At 38.2% G+C, this 25,029-nt stretch overlaps 1 protein-coding gene across 4 annotated transcripts; it reads left to right on the plus strand.

Annotated features, from left to right (window-relative positions):
- On the plus strand, positions 1–24,604 carry clip1a (CAP-GLY domain containing linker protein 1a). Of its 4 annotated transcripts, none has more exons than XM_061729216.1 (26): positions 1–153; positions 4,041–4,340; positions 4,855–5,402; positions 5,956–6,080; positions 6,192–6,408; positions 6,517–6,714; positions 6,806–6,897; positions 7,347–7,407; positions 9,641–9,745; positions 11,042–11,950; positions 12,139–12,255; positions 12,563–12,620; positions 12,752–12,835; positions 12,955–13,111; positions 13,327–13,492; positions 14,009–14,224; positions 15,894–18,347; positions 19,668–19,805; positions 19,972–20,078; positions 20,261–20,384; positions 20,483–20,535; positions 21,125–21,242; positions 21,924–22,071; positions 22,175–22,227; positions 23,558–23,685; positions 23,763–24,604. In XM_061729216.1, the coding sequence occupies exons 2-26, from the start codon at positions 4,253–4,255 to the stop codon at positions 23,989–23,991; spliced, it is 6,693 nt and encodes a 2,230-aa protein (XP_061585200.1). In that variant the 5' UTR covers positions 1–153; positions 4,041–4,252; the 3' UTR covers positions 23,992–24,604. The 4 variants fall into 4 exon arrangements, with proteins under 4 accessions (XP_061585200.1, XP_061585202.1, XP_061585203.1 ...); XM_061729217.1 differs by lacking the exon at positions 1–153 and adding an exon at positions 210–373; XM_061729218.1 differs by lacking the exon at positions 9,641–9,745.
- The last annotated feature ends 425 nt before the right edge of the window (positions 24,605–25,029 follow it).

Here is a 25,029-nt window from a genome sequence, read left to right on the forward strand (position 1 = left end):
GCCGCCGTTGGACGGGCTCATGCCGCCGTGAGGAGGCGGATCGCTGGACGAGATCCGAGCTGCAGTCTCGCTCTTCCACTTAGCTCGCTAGCTTCATCAATTGTTTTCTTCTTTTTCTCGTCAGGAGGCGCACCCTGTACAGGAACTAGTCAGGTCAGTGGTCACCTAGACCGAGGTCGCGTCCTCTCACGCACCTCTCGCGTTGTTTGCAGCTCTGGGAACAGCAGTGTGAGCGCTGGTGGGAAGTTGGTGAGTTGTCAGTCTGGTTTGGACATTACTTAACGTGTTAGTTGAGCTAACCAGCTAACTAGTTCCTGCCGGGTTCTCACCACCGGCTCGCTGGACTGCTCGGGCTTCGCTGCTCAGGTTCCCGGTACGTGTGTTTCCTTCATGGTGACGGCAGACAGGGGTTTGTTCCGGCAGGAGAGGCGACGGTGCTGTTACTGCGGGACTAAAGCTGAATACATCGACGGCGTAGCCTACGGCGTAGGCTCTGCGTTGGTGTAACGCAGGTGACCGCAGGTTCAACTTGCGGGGACGTCCAGACCGCTGGGGCTCCAGCTGCTCAGCTGGTGACAGCTATTAGTTATGCTCGTGTATTGGTCTACAAGCCCTCTCCTAATTACCACCATTACGGCTGATCTGTGGGTAAATCTCTGGGTACATTTGTGCCAGATGTGCCACCTCATCGCAGTCCGTTAGCTTCCAGAGGTGACCACGCCGGTGAAACAGGCCACTTATTTGACTAAACGTTTGATTTTCTTTCCTTTGTTTTACCTTACAGCCTGCATTACGGCAGTGAAGCAGCAGTGCTTTAGTGAAATCAGATTTTGACTCAGGCGTTTGTGATTTATCGTCTCAGACTGAGATTTGAGATATAAAAAAGCAGCTTAGCAGGTTTAGACTCATGGCAGAGCTGCAATATGTTGCTGCAGATCTATGAATTACACAGTCCAGAAATGGTTTTCAAGGTTCATAAGATAAAGGCTTAGATTTAAGGGGAGATCTGACAGTTTTACAATGGAAGGCTGTCTTTCCCTAAATTTAGATTTTAAGGCAAGGCAAGGCAAATTTATTTATATAGCACAATTCAACACAAGGTAATTCAAAGTGCTTTACATTGAAATTAAAAGCGGCAAGACATAATTAGACAGTAAATGACAAATAAGATTGAAAAAATTAAGAATAAGATGATAACAAAAGAAGTAAAATAATAAAAAGAACAAGCTGTTAAAAATAAGGGCAGTAGAGTACAGCAGATAAGTTTAATTTAGGAATACGCTTGAGTAAACAGTAATGTTTTTATCCTGATTTAAAGGAGCTGACAGTTGGAGCAGACCTCAGGTCTACAGGAAGTTTGTTCCACCGGTGAGGAGCAGAATAACTGAACGCTGCCTCACCTTGCTTGGTTCTGGTTCTTGGGAATCACAACAAACCAGATCCAGATGAACCTCAGGGGTCTGGGAGCTTCATAGGAACTAACAGATCAAGCATATATTTTGGTCCAAGACCATTCAGTGCTTTGTAGAGCAGTAGTAAGATTTTAAACTGTATCCTTTGACTAACTGGAAGCCAGTGTAGCGATTTCATGACCGGTATAATATGGTCCAGTTTCCTGGTGTTTGTAAGGACTCTGGCAGCAGCGTTCTGCATCAGCTGCAGCTTTAATGTATTTTAACTCAAGGTTTAAGTAATGTCTAAGCCGAGAGTCTCTGCAAACCATGTTTCTTTGTTCATACAACATATTTTTGCATTAAGCTTGGTTTTTGTGTGTGCTTGTATCTGTTTGCATAAAGAGAGGACACAGGATGTTTTTGGCTTTCATTCAGACCTTTGGTGCGTTTCTACATTTCTACACTCTTTCAAAGACAACAGGGGTCTAAATAATCATTCCAGCAGATGTTTCCTCAACGAGGAAGAACTAGAGTTTGGACTGACCCTGACAAAACTAAGGTGTAGTGCAAGTTATATCAGATAATTCACTTTTCTGGTGGTGTAGATATTTTTTTTTAATTCTTTTTTTTTTTCTTAGGAAACCAATTATGAATAAGCTGCGACAGGGAGAAGAGTGAGGTAGACATGTAGAACAACAGTTTCTCTAAACATTGAAGACAGTGTTGACCAGTCACAAGTTAGGGATTTGTTGTACATGGGTTCCTTATTCCTGAAGTCATCAGCTAATATTAACTCTCTGCTTGGTGTGGAATGAAACCCCTCTGGCTTGTGTAATCTCTCTCCTCATCAGGTAGCTAGTAAGTTTTGAATGGTGCAGGACAATTGAATAATTAGTGTTTTTTTATTCATATACATTTTTGATAATATACATTGTTTTTAGAAATAGAGAGCATGCTAACGTCTGTTAACATGAAAACAGAAGTTGATTATGCTTTTCTGTCATATGAGAAGTCTCAGTTCCGTTTTTGCAGACTCTCATCTACCAGCTTTCATTTATTCACATCAAAGGAAAAGAAGGCTGACCAAGTGGGATATAATTTTATATCCAGTTTAGAATTAAACTTTTTCATACACAAGTGCATTCATTTCATTTTAACATTTCTAAAGCTTTGGTATTTGGCTTTCCTCCGAATTAAAGATTAGGCAAAGGCAAAAGATTAAGATTTCCGCAGTGGAAAATGGATCATGTCTAGTTGACCATACCGGTGTACCAGCCAGGATTTAAGGTTTCCTTTTTTTTTTTTTTTACACACAAATATAAAGTTTACATACCGGGAATCTTGATTTTCTGTTTTATGATTTAGATTTGTGTCATGTTGTCATAAACCATGGAAGTACTTTCTTTCTCGGGCCCTCTTTTGACCTAAGGGCACAAATGACTATCAGTCATGGCACATCAAGAAAACTGGAACACTGTGTTGAACTAGGTCATGCCTTCTGATGGCCACTTATTATCTACTGAAACTCGTCTAACAAGAAGTGCTAAGGTTTCCCTTTTTTTTATTTCGGCAAACCAGCCTACAGTGCTGTAACTCCTCTTAGGCATGTCCATAAATGAAAGGTATGTTTATGTGACCTTATTGACTAGTCCCTCGTTGAATTTCTGTCTTTGAAGCCAGGCATAGCTAGTGATTCATAACTGCTTAACTTAAAAGAAACAATTTGTAGGTTTAGGTGTATTCATTCAAAAATATGAAATGTTATATAAAAATGTGGCCTGTTTACATATGCCAGACTGCCTTGATAACTACACATATAGTGTTCACTATATAACTTGAAGTATTATATCTGCTTGGGTTGTTTGTGTGCAGTTAAACTTCACAAACTGTGATTGCATCACGCTCAGTGGACCTGGCATTTCTTTTTCTTCGCACCTGTTCTTAAGGACTGGTGTTGGAGGTGACATAACCATTCCCTTAAATGTTTAGAAGGCCCTGATCCCTCTGTAGAGTTTCCTGAAATTCAAAGTTTGCAGTTGGTTTGCTCGTTTGATTTGGTTTACTGCATGTATAAACCACCACAGATGCACTCTGAGGCGCAGTATTGAGTAAACAAGGCTGAGATAGACTTGGTTTTAATAGCGCATTCAATCCGTGTCTGTGTTGAGGTAATCTGACAAACAGGATAATCGTCTGCTGGTGGTGGTCGTGTTTTTACAGTAATCCTGTTTTAGAAAAGCCACCAGCCAGCCTGACTTGATTTTAGATGGATTGACTGAAAGAACATTAGTGGCATTCGGAGCAAGGTCACACAGGGTGAGCTGTTTCGCACGAAGAACTGTATATTGGATGGCCTTCCACATGGTATTTTTAGATCTGTAACATTGTGTGTTCAGAGAAGCTTGTTGTCATAATAGAAACTAAATGCCTCTATTAACAAAATCAATGTGCCTTAAAGGCATTGCTGTATTTTCTCTTTAATAGTTAATTGAGATAAAATGTTTTTACATAAGAACTTTCAGTTATTCAATATATAGTTTTTGTTTTTTACATACCTCATAATCATATCCTATGGGTACCTTTTGTAAAATATATTATAATAAATGCAAAAAAAACCAAACTTATGTTGTTTCTGTGTCTCAACAGGGTTCGTCTTGTCAGGAGAAGTTTTTTCTCCCTTCTCCCTTTTCCTGTTTTTTTTTCTTTTTTTTTTTTTCCTTTTGTAGCTTTGTCAAACTGCATGCAAAGAGAACAACGTTGCCATCACAGAACCTTGTAGACGTTTGTTTTCATGGTCTGGGATCAGTCAGTGCCCACGGACGGAGACAAGCCTTGTGGGTCAGATCACTGTTGGAAATATGAGCACAGCTAAGCCCACTGGGATCAAAGTACCTAGCAAAATAGCTAGGCCTGGAACCGGAGCTCCGAAAACCAACCCAAGCACAGGTAGGAAATTCTGCTTGTGGCACTGCCTTTTTAATCCTTTGGTTGTGGATTGTTTCATTTTTTATAAAAGATACTAGGGCTAAGTAGATATTGTTTATCTTTTTTTTTTCTTGAAAAGCTTGGGAATTTGACATCCTAACATATTTCCACCACACACTATTTTTGTTATTGCAATGTTTGCATTTGTTTGGTCTTGATAAAGTGTATCTTGTTCTATAACAGAGTTACTTTTACCATGTACTTTTGGACACACTAGAAAAATTAGGTCCTCACTTAGGTCATAGGTCGACTCCTCCTCTTGATTTGCTTAGTGCATTAAAACTGAATTGTAACTAATTGAAAACGTGTAACAGTAAGATGTATTGGAGTCAATCTAAATGCAATTGTTAAGACAAACTTAGTTGGTCAAGTCCAAGAGTTGGTAAACTAATTGTCTGAAGAGCATTTACTTGTTTCTCTGTCTGACTCAAGCCAATTACTTAACTGAAAATCTCTGTTATCTTTCTAAATACAGCTAAAGGTGCAGTGGCTGATAAATCAGCTGCAAGTGTCAGTGGAGCAGATGGCAAGAATGCTGAGGAGAGCTTCCAAGTTGGGGAGCGAGTATGGGTGAATGGAAATAAGCCGGGCTTTATACAGTTTTTAGGAGAGACACAGTTTGCCCCGGGACAGTGGGCAGGGATTGTCCTCGATGAGCCAATTGGTAAAAACGATGGGTCAGTGGCCGGGGTGCGCTACTTTCAGTGTGAAGCCCTTCGAGGGATATTTACCCGCCCCTCCAAGCTGTCCCGCACTGAAGGGGAGGCTAATGGAACTCAGACCGCACCACCCTCCCGTGCTGCATCACCCACTCCTTCAGTCGGAAGCGTAACCTCCCAAACACCTTCTACAAAATCAGCAATACCCTCAACTGCTTCTGCAGCCAAGAAGGCCTCTGCTACCACAGCAGCTACGCCGTCCTCTAACCTCACACATACCAACAGTGAATCTGTTTCCAACCTCTCTGAGACTGGATCAGTCAAGAAGGGGGAAAGGGAACTGAAGATGGGTGACCGTGTATTGGTAAAGTTTGTTACAATAGCAGAAACAGTGAAAATGTCATTTTCTTCTTAATTATGAAGTGTTAACTTTAATCTCAGTATCATCAATATGAACAGTATTTTTCAGTGACGCAGGACAAGTAGGGATCAACAAATGAACTCAAATCTTGTTTTTCTTTCCTCTTGCTGCCAAAATTCCATATCCAAGTCACTGAATTTGGGTGCAGTCCTTTAGGCCTTTTTATATGTAAATGAACATCCCTCTTACTTAATTTTTTTTTAGCTCCTTCCCTTGGCCCGATGGTTTAAGTGAGGGGGAAGCATCACTCATGCCAGTGGGATTGCAGAGGAAATGAACTCAGCATTACCAATTTTAGAATCGTTTTAAACTCTTACTGAGAGTAGGGGAAAACATATTTACTTTCTTATTCAGTTTATCCTATTTAAGATTTTGCAAATATTTTTCCATTGCTTTTCACTATATTGTCTCACCAAGGTTTTATTAGAAGGCAACGCTGATTATTCATCTGTTCAGAGGATTACAGTTTGGCCAGTGTTTGGTGTTTCTCTCTTAGGTTGGTGGAACAAAGGCAGGAGTGGTGCGTTTCCTTGGAGAAACAGATTTCGCAAAGGGAGAATGGTGTGGTGTGGAACTTGATGAACCACTGGGAAAGAATGATGGAGCTGTGGCAGGCACAAGGTTAAAAAGCTACATGATCGGAACTTAAGAATGGGGAAAAAAATGAATGTCAATCACATATCTACCGTACTATTATTTTACACCTTTTTTTTTTCATTTATCCGTCCCTAGATATTTTCAGTGCCAACCCAAGTATGGCTTATTTGCTCCAGTTCATAAAGTTACTCGCATTGGTTTCCCATCAACAACACCAGCCAAGGCAAAAACAACAGCTCGTAAAGTGGTGGCCACACCATCCGGCCTGAAGAGAAGCCCCAGTGCCTCATCCATAAGTACCATGAGCTCAGTGGCATCTTCTGTTAGTGCCAAACCAAGCCGAACAGGCCTGGTAAGAACACACAGTAGCAACAGCATTGACAAGACATATTCACATGTTCATTTTATGCTGTGCTCACTCAGCAGTATGACCACGCTGCTTGTTTCTGTGTTTTTACAGCTAACGGAGACATCATCAAGGTATAATCGAAAGATTTCAGGCACCACAGCTTTACAGGAGGCACTAAAGGAGAAACAACAGCATATTGAGCAGCTTATGGCTGAGAGGGACATGGAAAGGGCTGAGGTTGCCAAAGCCACCAGCCATGCTGGAGAGATGGAGCAAGAAATTACTCTACTTAGGGATGATCAGGAGCAGGTAAACATATGTACTGTTTCAAAGTTACAATTACAGTTTGTTTCTCCAAACTGCTTAATGATTTGCGTTAATTTCAATTTTTGTTTTGAAGATGGAGACAAAAATGGATCAACTGCGTGGTCTGGTAGAAGCTGCAGACAAAGAGAAGGTGGAGATGCTGAATCAACTAGAGGAGGAGCGCAGGTAAGTTTTCTATAGTGTTTTGACTAGTCGGTTACACACACTCATCCAGGTCATTGTATTGGATTGTACTGTTTTGATAAGCAGAGTTCAGTTTATTCGGATGGAAAATGTGTCAAAGCTTCCTGTGCTGTTGTAGTTAAGTCAGTTGGTAGAGTGATGTTTTTCCAGTCAAAAGATCAGTGTTTGGATCCCTGCGTTGTCGCATGGGGATACCTTTTCAAAATACTGAACCCTAAATTGTACTCTTGAGACTAAGTGCAGCATTTTTTTAATATAGAGGATCTGTGTACCGTATAAAAAATTATTGCTGTGTGTGTGAAAAAACACTTTGTAAAGTGTTTTATGGAACTTTAAACAAGTTATTAGGTACTACAGTGTATATAGAGTACGTGTGAACCATTTAGATGATAGTTAAATTACTTTTCCCTCTCTCTCTCTGTGTTTAATAGGAAGGTGGAGGATCTTCAGTTCCGTGTAGAAGAAGCTTGCATTACCAAAGGAGACCTGGAGGTAACTATATATCAAAGAGCTATAGTAATAAAAAAAAAAAAAAAAGTGTTCCTTGTCACAAGGTGAAACACAAGACCATTCACATCATTTGCATCACCTCTTGTTATCAATAGAAACTTTCCATTTTACACTGTAGCTGAGTTTGCATGCACAGATGGTGCTACTTAATACTGTTATAGGTCATGTGCTTTTAAAAGGTTCTGACTTTGGTGACATGACTGTGTCCAAACAGAAATGTATGCATAACCACACTTGGTATCCATAAAGTCTCTGAACCTGAAGTTTCAACTGTGAGCACACAAAGAAGTACATTATACAGTTGAGACTTTTTTTTTTTTTTTTTAAATCTGCTCTATTTGCAAAGGCAGTTAATTTAATAACCCTAATTATTGAAAATCTGGAAATTATACAAGGGCATACAATTTAGCTGTCTTTTTATCCTGTTATTTATTTAGTTAGTAGTTAATTGAAATTGTAGGCCCTGGTACTCTTGTTTTTGTCATGTTTACCTCCCAAAATATGATATACAGAGTTCATATCAAATCATAGAATGTATTTATTCCACAGTGCTGCAAAGGGGACCAGCTCAGTTACTCTGAAGGCATCCAAGCTCAAAATAGATGCTTAAAATGAGGGCAACATGGTTGGAAAACCCCTTTTATCTTCTTTTAATACTTGTGTACTAACAGTTTTTTGACTTTCTCACAGCTATGAATTAAAAAGAAAAAAAGAATGCATGTAGTTTGAAATGCCAAGAAAACAAAACGATGAATTGGCCAAACAAAAATGTCAAGGTGTTTTAAGTCTTACTAATGATCAGCTCTAACTAAGTGCTTCCCTGTTCAGTGACGTGATCTTATTACTTGTTCTTCCCTCTCCTCCTCGTCTTTGATGTTAGTCCAGTGCTCAGCATGAAACCACTGGAGATGCTCCCTTGTCATTCCACTGCCCAGTCACTGACCTGAATTTATCCTGCCACCGTAGACACAGAAGAGTAGCACGCATCTCAAGAATTCAAATGTAACATGATACAAAGGTTAATTGCCAGGCTTCTGGCTACAAAGACAACTAATTACATTTTGTCAATTAAATTAATTTTTAAATTTAAAATATTTTTAGATTACAGGGATTCAAAAACATGCAAGTGAAAGTTTCCATCACATACATTCTACTTCTTTACCATTGTTTGCCGGTTTCATTAGTTTAGCAGTTATGTTTGTCATTTCACTTTCAAGTTTTACCATAAAAAGTCCTTAGTTTGGCTCTGTGCTTGTCATTTAGAATTAATGCAATTCTTTTATTGATCATGACACTGCAGTTTAAAATCATCAACAGCATTTAAGAATAGAAGTGCAAAAAAATGCCAATAAGTTGTCAGAAAATCAAAGATAAAATTTCTTCTCTATTTGGTCCAGTTTTTTTTTTTTTTTTTTTTTTTTTTTTTTTTCCCCCCCCCCCCTAGGCTACTGATTTATTTTTATGTTTGTCACAAGTCTTGCTCATGGGGGTCTGATAATTGGTGGCTTGATATAAAATACTCAGTGGGAGCCACTGGCCTTACCAGTAAAGAGAGAAAGTATTCCAGGCTGTGTTAATGCTAGAGGGTTTGTTTATTCCTCACTATAAAAGCACAGAAACAACAATGCAAAAAGATGTATTGGAACAATTATGCATTTGCCATCTTAGCAACATTGGAGAAGATCTGTGAAAAGGCACAGTAATAACTTCACTGACTTCATGTTGCAGGTTCAGGAAGCAACAGGCCCTTTCTCTCCGTGCTGCACTGAAGCCATTAAACTTGATTTATGTACTGGTTCGACAAACAATTTCAAACTGTATCACGACAGTCAGTTTGCTTTGTTCACCACATGTCAGCCTTGCACAGTTACATGTTAACTGCCTCCATAAATATACTCATCCAACACAGCTATAATACATGTCCCTTTCTGTTGCTGCTTGTTTTCTACTTCACACAACTCGTTCATGAAAACCCATTTTTTGCAGCTGTATATGGCTTGGCCGGAAATTTTCTGCATGGGGGGGTGTCTTTTCATTTCCATTCATTTACCACTCACCACACCTCCCTGATACCCTTTCCCAAATACTTGTATACCAAAACACACAGCAAAACACTCACTGTCTCTCCTGTCTCCTTCCCTCTCTGTCTGCGTTGGGCTGGCATGTGATGGTGGCACTGGTGTGTTCTCTTCCTCTCCCCCTTGTTTACTAACAGACGCAGACCAGACTGGAGCATGTCCACATTAAGGAGCTTGAACAGAGCCTGCTCTTTGAAAAGACCAAAGCTGAGAAACTCCAAAGAGAGTTAGAAGACACTAGGGTAATGACTTTTGCTCTGGGGTGTGCTACATTGGGAAAGAGGGCCTTGGCCAGATATTGAGGCCAAAACATCGGCAGGGTTCAGAGAGAGGTGCCACTCAGTAAACATAGTTTTGCTTTGCATGGGCTTATGGTGTCTATGCCATACAAATCTTGTTTTCCATTTTGATATAAGAAAAGTAAAACTCTTCCTCGTGCAAAATGAAGTAATCAAATGACTAACTTGTACTTTGTATGTGTTGCATTCACTTAAATAATTGATTTATATTTACTAATGTACTACTGAAATCAAATTTAAATTATCCTAATATCAATTTTGATGCACATTTTTATTTTTCTGTTCAAACCATCAAAACAACAACTTTAAGTTTAAGTACTTCTAACAGTTTCTCATAAATTGCCCTACCTGAACTCACTATTGCTTTACTGGTATCACTGCTTAACCAGACAGAAAAGGTTCTCCCTGTCCCCAGCTAATCATTTTGCTAGTTGTCCCATGGTCAGTTCCTCAGTCCTTCCTGACATTCATTTGTCCTACTTATTTGATGTCCCTACTTTTTGTCAGTGTAAAACCTGCTCCACCTCCCAGAATATGCATCTTAATCTTTCTCCATTGTATTATAGTCAAAAGAATTATAAGTGGGAAATACTGGGTTGTTCATATAAAGTTGTAAAGATAGGGCAACAGTTATATTAAGCATGCAAAAATTTTTTTGACTAATTTACTAATTAATGGAAACTGTGAATAGTATGTTGAAGCAGCTATGGGTAGTGTATATTTTAGAAGAGTACTGTAGGTTATACAATAAATGGTTGGAGTGATAAAGTATTAGAAAAAAAATTGGAATACCAGTGCTCTGTGGTTATTCTTTCAATAGAATGGAGCATTTTTGTTCATGTATTTTGTAAATTGTCAATGGTAAAAACAATGGTTACTTTCTTACTATTAATTTAAATTTGTAGTTAAAAAAAATCTGCTATGGCATCTTACACAGCTGTAGCAATATACAGTATAGTGCTACAGTGCTGTAGCAATAGCATTTTCATTATTTTAATCTCTTTGGACCATGCCCTTTGTAACCACAAGAGGTCAGTATAATGCCTTTTTGGGTGGTGCTCGAAACTTTTCAAACCTTGGTATTTGAGATAAAGGAGATTTTTTATTTGGTACTATTTCACTGTACCAGTACTTTTATCAGTTTTACACAATTTTTTAAAACTTGATTTGATGTTTAATTACTTTTTTATGCTGCAACTTGGAACTATATTTTTAAATGCAAGATTTCTACTTTTAAAGGTTGCTACTGTATCTGAAAGATCCCGTATTATGGAGCTTGAGAGGGACCTTTCAAAGCGAACAAGAGAGGTAGCTGACCTGGAACTGCGTGTTGGGATCCAGCAGAGCTCTGAGGATGCAAATTCAGCCATCAATCCTCTTCTGGAACAGATAACCTCTCTTAGGGATCAGTTGGCATCTCAAGAAACCCAGTGGAAAGAAGAGGTGTCAAAAAACAAAGAAAATGTGGAGGCTCAAGAAAAAATCCACAGTGACTCTCTTGCCCAGCTTCAGACTACAACATTGAAGCTTTCCAGTGAGAAGGAAGAGTTGCAGATTAAGCTAGGCCAAGCGGAGAAGGAGAATGTTGATACGGTTGAACAGTGGCGTTCCAAACTGGAGGCTGCCATTGCTTCCCACCAGCAATCCATGGACGAGCTGAAAGTGTCCTTCAGCAAAGGTGCAGGTGCCCAGACAGAAGAGCTAGTAGAAACCAAAAGTGCTCTAGAAAGGCTTAAGATGGAGCACAGGCTAGGTGTAGAAGAGGCTGCAGCCACACGTAAAGCTGATGCTGCAGCTTGGACTCAGGAGATGGAGGCACTAAAGGCACAGCTGTTGTCTCTTACTGAGGACAAGGAGCGACTGGAAGACGCACTACGGTCAAGTGTTGAAAAAACAGAGGAGCAGCACCTTGTTGAGATGGAGGATGTTCTTGGAAAGCTCCATACTAATGAAATGAGAGTAAAGGAACTTGAGGAGAAAGAAGTGATACTGGCACAGCAGACTCAAGAAAAGGACAAAGAAACCAAAGAGCAAATAGCAGAAATGGTGGTTCTACGCACCCAGTTAACACAAGTTAATGAGGAGCTTGTGGCTTTGAAGAGGCAGTTAGAAGAAGTACAAAACCAAGGAAACAGCCAGGATACCAAGGTGGGTTATTGCACTTCTGTTGACCATTTCAAAATTTTCTTTTTAGTAAAGTATCTGCTATGTTTTAGTCAAGTGTAGTTGTGTTTTCCACAAGGTTAGTATTCCATTGCTCATTTATGAAAACTTAAAAAAAAAAATGTTCTGGTCTTTACTGTTTTGTTGTTGTTGTTACCTGAAATATCCTGCAGGTTAGTGAATTGAGCTCCCAGTTGGAGGGTAGGCAGCAGGAAGTCATCTCTTTACAGCAGAGCCTGACCACAGAAAAGCAGCAGAATAGCACCCTGGAGCAAGAGCTTGGAGGCTTGGTGAGGTTCATGACCTAATGCTTGAGTGCATTTTAAAATTCTTCTAGAGACACATTTATAACTGCATTACTTTTTTCACACTACTTTAACCATGTCTCTGGCATTCATTTTTTTGCATTTTTTTTGTTACTTTAAACTGCTAAAACATATTAACCAATATATACATATATATTCCATTTTAGCTGAAGTTCACTAACCATTTGTTTTTAGAAGACTCAACATCCAATCTTAAACAATATTTCTTCCCTTTAAGCCAATTTGTATTATGTAGAAAAGTTATAAAGAAAAATATTAATTTTCCCTACAGAAACAGAAGTTGGCTGACAGCTCAGAGGAGCTGAGTAAATCAGCCAAAACTATGCAAGGTAAACTATAGAATTATTTATTTTATTGGGTCACTTTCACATCATTCATAATGGCTTTAGATTAACCCCCCCCCCCCACACATATAAATATATTTATTGTTTGTTGCTTTTTTTTTTTGTTTTTGGTGCAGAAACACTTGAAAAGCTTCACGAGAGAAAAGAGCAGAATGTATCATTAACCACAGAATCAGAGTCACTAAGAAGTCAACTTGCTGGTGAGAACATTGCAATTCCATTTTTCCTGATTGAATCAATTTGATGCACTGTTGCATTTTCCCCATGTTTTAGGAAAAGGTGTTGACCTTATGACCAAACCATTCTTCTTTTTGATCAGGGATGGAGAGGAAGATGAAGGCTGCAGATGAAAAGCTTGACCAGCTTTCAAATGACAAATCCAAACTAGAAAATGATATTTCAGAAATGATGAAGGCATCTGGTGATAGTTCTGTACAACTAACAAAGATGAACGAAGACCTCATTCAGAAAGAAAGGTACTTCACTTAAGGTCTATTTTTTCCTTCTGGTATGTCACTCATGATACTTTAGTTTTACCAGTCTCTGGTTATGTATTTCACTATAAATTGAGATGTAATCAGTATTGAATATGAATATATTGTTTGTTTGAGTTCATGCTTTAATATATTATCTCTTTGCCGTTAAGTCATATAACCAGACACTGCACATCCTCTTTACTGTTATCATGCAGGAGGCTTGAGGACTTGCAGAGTCAGCTAGCAGAGGAAAGGGAGAAGGTGGCACACATGAATGAACAGATCCAGGTAGAGCAGTCAAGCAAAGAGCACGAGCTGAAAGAGACCAGAGATGCACACCAGTCTCAAATAAGTAATCTTCAGGAAAAGATTACTACCTTGGTTGGTATTTTCAAACTGTGTCATACTTTGTCCAAGTTTAACGTTCCACATAGTTTGTCCAGATTTACTTCTCTGAAGTTCCTTTTATGTCACCAGATACCTTGTGTTTATTACCCCAAAGTAGTGCGTCACCTTTTGACATTTACTGATATGGACAGTGTGGGGTGTCAAGGTGGCCTGTCAGCAATCTGTCTCCAAGGCTACACTTAAAACCGGGATTGCTTTGATGTAAATAGGTTGATATGGCCGGGGGGTCCACAAGCTCCTCACCTTCAGAAACACCTTTTTTAAAAGGTGTATTTGGATTTTCTACATACCGGTACTTTTAAATTTTGACACAATGGTACATGTTGGCTGCCCTTGTCTATTGTGGTAACTGTGTAGTTTAAAACCAATAATGACCTCAGCGGGTTGTTTTCATATGTGCAACCTTAGAATTTAACAAAGGTGCACTTTTTTTCATTACTGAAGATCAATGCTGTAATGTGATCTATTATTAACTTTGTTGTTTTCTAGGAGAAGACTCTTGAACGGAGTGAAGCCTCTGTTGATGAGAGTAAGGCTACACAAGAGAAATCCCTCTCTCAGGCCTCAGAGCTCCATAAGAAGGAGCTTGAGATCCTCCAGAGTCAGGTTGACAAGTTCAAGCAGGAACTCTCTTCCTCCAAGGACAAGACCCAAGAGCTGGAGAAGATGGTATCTGAGCTGCAGCCATACAAAGAACAGGTTCAGGTAAATGCAAATTCGAATGTACCTACTTTAAACAATCATGTATTGTATCTTTTACTATTTAAATGTTTAAAGTTTACAAAACATTTGCATTTGTATACTGCATGTGACTGATACTACACTTGGTTATGAATACAATTAAGAAAATGTAACTTAAGTTTAGAGTTTTGATCCCTGAAATTTCAAACTAGTGAAGTCAAAACATCAGCTCTTATAAATAACAGACATCAAATCAGTTTCAAGACCAAAGCCAAATGTACACCAAACTTTAGTTCTCCATTAGATGGTGCCAAATGGTATATGCTAGGAGTACTAGGAGTAAAAAAATAATTGATGAAATAATCTGTGACTGGTATTTTTTGTGCGGTAGGTAGCATTTACATTAATTTTCAGTTAAAATCAACATAGGTCTTTACTGTGGATTCAGAAAGTATTCAGTTTTTTTCACACTGAAGACCTTTTAAGTATATGTAAACATTGTCAGATCATTCACATAGATACTGTGTCATTCCAGAATAATCTATTTTCTAAAATAAAAATGTAAGACTATAATATAAAATACAAATGTGTTATACATTTCAGTCTTCTCCGGCACACTGTTTATATATGGGTGTTGTGGTGGGCAGTATTTACTTTTATATATTGCTCCTTTATTGCAGTGAAGCTGGAGAGCCATCCAACTAGACACTAGTATGTTTAATATGGGATGTATAGAGTTGTTCTTTATGTTAAGCAGTTGTACAAAATTATCATTTCCACAACTACTTCTTGGGGCGTCAGAGAGGTCCCTAGCACAAAGCCAACCCAGTGTGTTCAGCTGATCCATACTCAATAAGCTAAAGTAAAAAAAATAAATAAAAAAAAATTGAAGATTTTGTATTGAAAGTCAACATCTCACACCAAAAATGTTCAGATTTTTCATTTTAGATTTAATTTATTTAATACAAATATGTCTAGAACGTGCTTGAAATCCATACATGGGGTAAAAAATGAGATCAGTCTGGACAAATGCATCAAACATCAACCAATAAAGATATGATCATGTCAATACAGAATTACAAATCTATTTGGAAGAGAGAAAAGGGTTGTACAGTCTAAATTCATTTTTGAATCCACTGATCTGTGTTTTCAGCTTTTTTTATTTAACTTCTGTGATTTCCTTCTAGCAGTTTCCGTCTGCTTTTCACTGGAACATTTTCACTCTTCCATAAAGTGTTTTCTTTCTATTTTATTGCAACATATCTGGCATTCACTAAAAACACTATTTACATTCCGTAATTTCATATGATTTATAATTGGTTTACATGAAGATAAAATATTGTGCACTTGGGATGTCTGAGTAATCCTGCATGAAGCAAGTCCCCTGATGATGATGATGCCAGTGATATTCGTTATAAACTGTGGCAGTTCTTGCAGTTATTTATAATCATAAGAACTTTTGGTGAAAATGTTCCACATTTTAAATTTGGAAAAAAAAGAACATTGTGCTGTAAACTCTGGTGTGATCTTCTGCTGTGTTTTTATTTAAATTTTGTATGCTTCTGCAGCTTAACCTTTCCATTTTCATATCACTTATCTCCATATCTGGGTTGGTTTATTTTGTATTCATTCATACTTTATCCTGTTCATATACATATATACCCCTCCCTTTTTTCACTTTTATTTTCCCCAGTGTCTTTCTGCTGAGCTTGACTCCTGCAAGCATGATGTTGAACATTTGTCCATAAAACTGGAAAAGCAGAATCTAGATCTGGAAATTATGTCTAAGGGAGGCGAGGACATTAAAACTGAGAAGGACAAACTGAACAAACAGCTTTCAGAAATCCAGGATAAGCATTCTGCTCTTGAAAGTAACTACAAGGAGCTGTCATCACAGAATGAAGAGCTTCAAGTAAATGGAGAGAAACTTTCAAAGCACCAAGAGCAACTACTTGCCAATAATAAACATTTATCTGAAGAGAACAATTCATTGAATGAGGGACTGGAGAAGATCAAACTCATTCTACATGAAGCACAGACTGAAAACAAAGAGCTGCAGCATTGTAAAGGTGAATACTTGGGTCAAATTGAGGAGCTTCAAAGACAAAATGCAGAGAAGAATGACTGTATCCTAAAGCATCAGCAGAACATCCAGCAAATTGAGGCCAAAAAGAAGCAACTATCTGAGGATTATGATAACCTCTGCAAAGAGAAGAGCAGGCTTGAAGAAGACTTCAATGAAAGCAAGTCAAAGTTCACATGTGAGAAGGACAATTTGATAACGGAAAGAGATGCTGCTAAGAATACTCGAAAGTCTCTCGACGCAAAGAATGCTGAGTTGCAAGAAAAACTGAAGTCATTAAACTTGGAAAAACAGGATCTTACAATGAAAAATTCCCAGCTCCAGGTGCTGGCAGAAACACTTGCCAAAGAGAAAGTGCAGCTGAACTCTCAAATCAGCACTACTACGCTGGACAAAAACAACCTTGAGACAAAGAAGGAGGAGCTTCAGAACAAGCTCGGCCTCACAAAGAAAGACTTGGAGAGCTATGTCCGTGAATGTGAAGAACTCCGAGCTTCTAAAAGTAGCCTGGCCCAGATGCTCGAAGAGTTCAAGACAAGCAGTCAGGTGACTGACTCCGAAAGGCTTCACCTCCTGCAGGAGAAAGAAGACCTTCTTTCATGCCAAAGAAAAGTCTCTAATGAGAAAGAAGTACTTCTGCAAGAGAGAGAAGAAATGAAGGAAAAACTTCAGGACTTGACAGAACAACTGTCTCGTTCTAATGAGAAATTACAAGAAGCACTATCAACCTTTGAACAAGATAAGCAAGCAATGCGCCATCAGAATTCTGAAACTGAGATGGCTTTACATGAATTGAGAAAAGAAAAGATGAGCTTGGATTCAGCTCTAGAGCAACAGAAAACGAATTATGAGCGCTTGGCTGGGGAGAAGGGAGAGTTAGAAGAGAACCAAAATAAAACCATTTCTGAGAAAAATGCGCTTTCTCTTGAGCGTGATAAGCTAGCTAGTGATATCCGAACATTCAGAGACCAATTAGACAGTTACACCAAAACTAATGCTGAACTTGCACAAGAAAAGACAGATTTAGCAGCAGTGCTTGAAGAAACCAAACACCAGAAAGATGAACTAGAAGCTGAGATGACTGCCTTGAAACAAGAAAAGGCTGACCTAAAAAATCACCTGCAGAAACATGACTCTGATATTGAAGTTCTTGATAAAGCCAAAGCTGAACTTGTGAAAGAGCATAGTAAGCTAAAAGAAGACTTTAACAACTCTAAATCAGAGCTTGTTAAACAAGTGGATGACCTCACAAAAGATAATCAGAATCTTCAGGGCCTGCAGAGTGAAGCTGACAGAAGAGCAGAGTCTTTACAAAAAGAGAATCAGCTTCTGATTCAGGAGGTCCAGGAGTTCAAAAGTCAGATTAAATCAGTGTCGGAGGCCAAGCAGTTTCTTGAGACTCAGCTACAAGCTGAATCTAATGAACGGAGTAAAGCAGCTTCTGACAAAGATGATCTTTCTACACAAATTGCAGAACTTCAGAAAGCGTTGTTAAAAATGACTGAAGAAAATAAAGAGATTTCTTCCAACCTAAAGAATGCTGATGAGCAAAAGATGTCCTTCATTTCGGATACGGAGGGTTTGAAAACACAACTTCATAAGAAAGAGCAAGAAAATATTCAACTGACAAAAGCTAAAGAAGAGCTAATATATAAGCTTGAAGAGGTGGACAGAGAGAGGACTCTCCTGACCACATTGAAGGAGAACCTGTCAACTCGCCAGTGTAACTTGGAGCAGGAGATTTCCTCCCTCCATACAAACCAAGAAAATATGACCTCTGAAAAAGCAAAGCTTCTCAAAGAGTTGGAGAGTTTGCAGGCTTGCAAGGCACAGCTGGAGGCTGATGTTAAAGCCCAACAAACCCAGAGAGAAAGTTTGGAAAAACAGTACAAAAATGCTCTTGAAGAGGCTTCAGCTTCTGCTGTTGTGAAAGAAGAAATTTCCTCCAGCATCTCACAAGTCAGAGCTCAGAAGGACGCCATGCAGGTGGAGAGGGATGAAGCCACCCAGAAAATCAGGGAGCTTGAGTCACAACTAAAAAATGCCATTTCTAAGCAGCTTGAGGTATTTTGTCCTTCTATTAGTAATCACTGAATCACTCTTCAGTGGGGCTGGGCTATGTCACCTTCTAACTGCACGTTTGCTGGTTTGTCTCCCTCTACTTTTTGTGTCTAACTTTCATCTTTCATTTACTAATTGCTCTGTTACACTTAACTCCCAGCCTTGGCCTGTGGGCTTATAACGCGACCTTATGTGAGGCAACATTTCTCTTGTTTACACCATTATTGAGGCATAAAGTGATCTTAATGACACTTTAAAGAGACTGTCTTTTAGGGAAAACCATATCGGTCATTTTTACTTGCTTTATCATGCAAACAATTCGCTTGTCAGTCTCCGTTCTGAGGCCACAGGTTTTAGTGTGTATATACTAATTGTTTATTTCCTTATTGCAACTTTTGTATTAAGTATTAACGGAACATATCTCTACAATTATAATATCCTTATGTCTTGATAACTTAATTTTTGGTAATTAAAATGGCTGAGCATGTAATTATCTAGTAATATTCAAATTGCATAACTGGTTGCAATTACTCTGTAATTGTTTTATAATGACAATAATAATTATAATAATGATAATAATGGGCAGTAGAGTACGGAGGCGTATTGCATTCATTTGGAAAAAAATACAAAAGCCCTTATTTGTTATTTTTTTCTATTTTTTGTGGTAATATTTTCCGCCCAGTTTTTCGATGTAATTACTGTTTTTTGTGATATTTTTTTTTCACCCTGTTTTTTGGTGTAATTATTTTAGTTTTTTGTGGAAGCAAACATGACTGACTTGTTTAGTTTAATCAAGTTTTACTTTGATCTGGGTTTAAGACACTGGGAGATAGTCCTGTCTTTAATCATATAGATGGTATTACCACTGGTTTGTCGACTTTACGCAGATACCTGAGGACTTTGCGGTTGTTCAGACGGAAAGCCCATTCAGATCTCCTCTACATAGCAATGTTTCTCCAGGAGCAGTTGAACAGATAATGCGTGCTCCGTGGATAAAAAATGATGCATATGAAATGCATTCAGACTGGGGGCCCAAGAGAAAATATTGGATCGGCACGGTGTGCAGCTGAGGAGATGGAATTGCCTTCGGGGGCGTATGGGCGGAAAAAATGAATGCAATACGCTTCCGTAGTACAGCATGACCATGTCAAAATTTCTTGAAATTTTCAAGTTATTTTTATCATTATAATTATTACATCAGATGACCAGGAGATTTCTCATTCTGGCAGCTGTGTTCACTGGGTGTTGATACAACTCAAATATTTGCTCTTTTTAATTCCAAACTGTTGATCTTTTCATATGTCCTGCTCGTCCACTGTTTAGGCTACAGAAGCCTCTGGCAAGACTGCCGAGGCTCTTGAACAGCTAACAAAAGAAAAAACAGTTTTGATGAAGGAGAAGAGCGAGGCCCAGTCTTCACTGGAGAAGATCCAGAGCTCCACGCAGGAAATGCAGACTGAGGTGAGAGAGAGATCTTGGCACAGTAAAGGGTTAACAAACTGGTGTGAGTGAAATATGATCTCACATCAAATAATCAAATCAAATAGTGAATACACAAAATATACAGCGACAAGATCTCTTTATGTATTTCTGTTAGTGATGAATATATATGTCATTGTTGTTTTAGCTGGAAACACTGAAGACAGATAAGTCCAAAAATAAAGAGGATCTGAATTTATCCAAAGAGCAGCTTTCCAAGGAAACTCAGAGGGTCAAGAGTCTGTGCCAAGAAATGTGAGTAAATAATTCAGTTTTTATTTTTCACAGATATCTGTCAGTTTGTAATTTCACTTATGGGATGCAATTAACAAGTTTGATAAATCAACAGATATTGAAGGAGCTCTTTTTAAGCCCATAAATGGTCTGTTTGAATTGCCAGATCTTCTTGTTTGATTTTAACATTTACATTTATTCAGTGAGGATCTTAAAAAGGCAGTTTCTGTGAAGTCGCAGTCCCTGCAAATGCTGCAAGATGAGAACAACAAGCTGAGTCAGGAGCGTGATAACAATCAACAAAAAGACCAGAACGATTTCATGAAGGTGGCTCTTTTTATTTATTCATGAAATATATGTATAGAAACTGACTATTTAATGTGCAACCGTTTAGTTGACCATGATAAAATCTTGTTTCTCTCAAGCTGAAGGAAGATCACTCAAAACTCATAAAAGAGCTAGGAGAGCTGAAACAAAGGTAGGAAAAAGATAATTTTCTTTGTTGTTCAGTTTTGTTTTTTTTTAAATAGAGTTTCAGATATTTTCCAACACAATCAGTACTTTTACATTCATAAGAGAAAAAAACGTGCATGGTTTCATCAGCTTTGGTTTTATTGATATGTGATGCTTTTGTCATGAAATGGCTGGTAACCAAAATATGTATATTTTTTGTTTTTCAAAGTTTGCCAAATAATGCCTTCAGGTACTCAACATCTTTTGATATCTTGTTTTGTATTCCATCGTCTTCATTTTCCTCGTTTTTTCATCATTTTCGTTTTTCCTTCATCATCGCTTTCCATGAAGACCACTTGATAACGAGTGTCAGCAGACGAGTGGTGGTCTTGTTTTTCACCTTTTAATGCAGTTGTCTGTCTTCTGATTTATTTGAGCTTCCATGGTGTCTGATGGCCAGAGGAAAACATGTCTCCATTTTTCTTTTCAAATTTTCAAACATTTGTATTGGTCTGTGGTCTTAAATGTTTTGGTAAAACCTAGTCAGTCTTTCTCTTCCTGCATTGACTGTATGTTGCACCTTTGACATTTTGCTGATGTTATGTCTTAAACAGTGAAAGCACAGTGAGAGAGCAGTTAAACAAGGAGAAGACTGCCCTTCAACAGTCCATCCTTAAAAACGGTGCCTTAATCTCAGAAAAAGACCAGGAGGTGGAAATCCTGAGGACCGAGGTAAAAAACTAATCTATAATCTTTAATTTTCTTCTCTTTTAACAGTAGATGAAACAGATTATTGACAAAGCTATTAAATATGTACTCTTGTTGCAAGTTCATCACTTTTTCTAGCTGTTTTGGTACACCTTTAGCGCAAAAACCAAAAATGTCCATTCACAGTATTTATTAGGAAAGGACTTTGAATTACGGTTAATCCTGTTGGTGGTTTATAATGTCATTTCCAACTTTCAGTTTGCAAACAAATCATACTTCAGAAGAACAACTAAATACTTAATATTTGTAACATGACACAAGTTCTTGTAAAAACAGTGTTCTAAATTTCAGTTTGTTTACACATGACATCCTAACCTTATTTTGCAACTATGAAGACAATGAACAGAAAACCCATTTCTAGTGGAGAACTAGTGACAGTTTTCTGAGCAGAATTGAGAGTTCATCTGTTATCCTCAAATTTTTGTGCAATGTTGCTTTTAACTTGGACATGTAGAAGACTGCAAACTCTTATTGCTCAAACTGAGTTTGTGCGTATGTTAGTGTTTTTGTAATTTGGTCTTTCATGAGAATTCTAAGCTGTTTTCTGAAACAGACTTTTTTTTAAACAATTTTGTTGAAAAACAAGACAATAGTTTTGGCTTTTTCCCCCCAGTATCTATTACTCATGTGTGAGTTTCTTCATAGCTGACAGTACTGCGTAAAGAAAGTGCCTCAGCAAAGACACTGCAGGGTACAATACAGGCCTTGGAGCTGGACAACGTTCACCTACAGGAACGTGTTGACAGACTGGAAAAAGACCTGTCTGCTGGGTCTGATACCAGCAAGTCCTCAGGTAATATTGGGATGAACTCAAGATGGCAAATAACTATTTAGATGACGGTAAGATTTTTGCCTGAGAAGCAAATGTTGATATCTGGCTCTCTCATGTTTTGTAGTTGATGCAGTTTTGGATCAAATGAGAGAGGATAAGAAGATGGCAGAGAGTCAGGTGTGCACTCTTTCACTTATGCTTCATGATGCAAGTTTTGGGTTTGAATTTTGTTTTTCATTTTATTAATTGCCATTTATACATTCAGTTAAATGATCATTTCGTATCCTGCTCTTGAAAGTTTTCAGACTCGGTTTCGTTTAAATTTTTTAAATACTATTCATCTTGGGGCAGCTGTATGGAAACAATCGGACTGAATGTTGTCTGTTATCTTCAGATCATGTTTTGGAAGGACTTGATACTCCTACTTCTGTTTGTAGCAGTAGACTGGACTTTTCCATTCATTGTGGTTTCATATTTCAGTATAATATTTTAGAGGTGAAATTGAACTAAACTGATTTTGAAACTGCATTAAAAGCACATGTAATTTCTGACGAGGGTGTACTCACACTAGCCAAGTTGTACCATACCCAAGCATGACTGACCCTCCCCCTGATTCCTCCGCTGGCCCACACTCACATTACTCCAGACATGTCATGCATATGTTGAGTACACGCTCCCCTCCACATACATGTGTATACCGAACCCAAGCACACGTCTTCCAGCTGTGCTACAGACCAAGAATTGCTTAAGCACGGTACAGATTAGTTAGTGTGAGTAGAAGCAGCTTGTGATGGGATGACTGTGTACCATCAGCATGCGTCAGCTTTCACCTCCCGTCTCCATTTATTCTAAAATATTATACTGTATTATCTGTGTCTGCAATTACATGAATGTGCTGTCTGGCAATAGGTGGGTCCTAATTAAATTATTTTTTTTTTCCTTTCTCTTCTCCATCTTGATAAATTCAACTCTGCTCTGCTCTGTCTCTGATGTTGGCAACAATCAGGCAGCGGTTTGTTAATGCTTTTTCATCAGCTTCACTTATGCATGTTTGTCACTGTGGCTTTTGTGTCTCTAACAGTTTAATCATATCGTAGTTGGTGTAAAAGTTAGAAACTCATCAAAAGATTGAAGCCTGATTTTATTAATAACTATAGCACTAACATTGCACTTGGATAAGCATTTTTAGAAAAAAATGATAGTTATCTTAGATGTTTGATTTACGGATCTCATTAGAAGGTGTTTTATTGACTCTACTTTGAGTGGCTTTGATTTTCTTGACAACTCCCAGTTGTAATTCACCATACAATGAGAGAGAGTTACTATTATTACAACTATTATTGGCCTTGTCAAAAGAAGCAAAGTCTTAACTCTTGATAATTAAAAGATTTAACAAAGGTTTCTGTATCAAATGTTACATGACTATATGAGAACACTTGTTTTAGATAATAGATCTCTTTTTCACTAGCGGCATGATTGATGGTACAGTTGTGTTTTTCCTTCATAGATTGAGTTCCTGAATTCGGTCATTGTTGACCTCCAAAGAAAGAACGAGGAACTTAAAGACAAATTAGAGAAAATGGCTGCTGCTGCTCTAAATGGGAATAATCCAAGTGAAATGGATAACTATGAAGAGTAAGTTTCATTCATTTTCATTTTTAAATTAATGCATTTTGTGGGATTTCACACTAAGCTTCTGTTTCGTTCTACAGCGATGAAAAGCAAATGGTAAAGAAGAAGCTGCCCCCCAGACTCTTCTGTGACATTTGCGACTGTTTTGATCTCCACGACACTGAAGACTGTCCCACCCAGATGCAGATGCCCGATTCCCCGCCACACACCACATACCACGGCAGCAAGGGTGAAGAACGGCCTTATTGCGAAATATGTGAAGCCTTTGGCCACTGGACCGACTCCTGTAACGATGACCAGACTTTTTAAAAACGTTTTTTTATTAATTCGTCAACCGCACAATCATTATAGTCGCACACCGTGTTTGTTACACAGTGCTTTCAGTGTCTTTGTGAGTGCGTTTTGTGCGTGTTTTGCCAAGCATCTTTGCTTTCAATGCCATCCTGCAAGCGCTCTTATAGGAGAATGATCTATTAAATTTCTTTTAAAAAACAAGAATACCACACAGAACTCTTTGAAAGGTTCTTTGTGAAAATTGTAGAAAGAAAATATTTAGCGTCCTGGGTTTGTGTGAGTTGGAGGGGATTGTAGGAGTCTGTAAGAAGCAATGATCCTCCTCAGATCAGTTTATTGCTTAATGTTTTAACATTGCTTGCACAGAAAGTCAGGAGATTACAAAGATATTATATTATCATGAAGGTGTTAATTTGAAACTGTAAGATACTCGAATGGAAAAACAAATGTCAGTTTGAGCAAAATTTGCTGAGCTATAAATTATTTTTTTATGCCTGGAAATACTATTTGCTCTTCAAGGTTTGATTTTGTATGTACTTTAGTGTGGGAAGAGCAGAATTTGCTCTTGGCTGCAGCACAGCAGTGAAACCTTTGAATATCTGTATAAAAATAAAGTTTATGGATTAATTAAAAACACTTGTTGGTTATTTTCCACCCCAGTGCTCTTGCTCTCAGCGGTTGCATGCAGTCACTTACATCAATAATATTACGGTATATTTTAATTATGTTTAATCCTGAACTCTATTAACCAGAAGCCTCTGTAAAAGTAAATGACTACTACTATTTATGTTCTAAACTAAATATGTCAAGGTTTAAGCATTGTCTGTGCTAATTTTAAACTAATTATGGCTTGAAGCTGTATATCTCAAAGGAAATGTACTTGCTGTCATCTGCAAGAATGGTGAAAGTCATTGCTCCTTAGTTCATCTTTAAAAGTATATCATGTTCTTAAGTGCCGCACACGTATAGACTTCAGTTAGTCCTGTTTTATTTTACATTTTCAGATTACCTCAAACCAAGTGATACTTGGTAAATTTGGGGTTTGTGGGTGCT

This window comes from Cololabis saira, chromosome 9 (assembly GCF_033807715.1).
Source record: "Cololabis saira isolate AMF1-May2022 chromosome 9, fColSai1.1, whole genome shotgun sequence".
In the NCBI taxonomy this organism is placed as follows: Eukaryota; Metazoa; Chordata; class Actinopteri; order Beloniformes; family Belonidae; genus Cololabis; species Cololabis saira.

What these genes read in the sequence shown, in the direction of transcription:
- clip1a (XM_061729216.1), top strand. Translation starts at nt 4,253, where the DNA reads ATGAGCACAGCTAAGCCCACTGGGATCAAAGTACCTAGCAAAATAGCT. An exon ending in GAGAGTTAGAAGACACTAGG is followed by an intron (nt 9,746 to 11,041) that starts GTAATGACTTTT and finishes CTACTTTTAAAG; the next exon opens with GTTGCTACTGTATCTGAAAG. An exon ending in TGGAAATCCTGAGGACCGAG is followed by an intron (nt 21,243 to 21,923) that starts GTAAAAAACTAA and finishes GTTTCTTCATAG; the next exon opens with CTGACAGTACTGCGTAAAGA.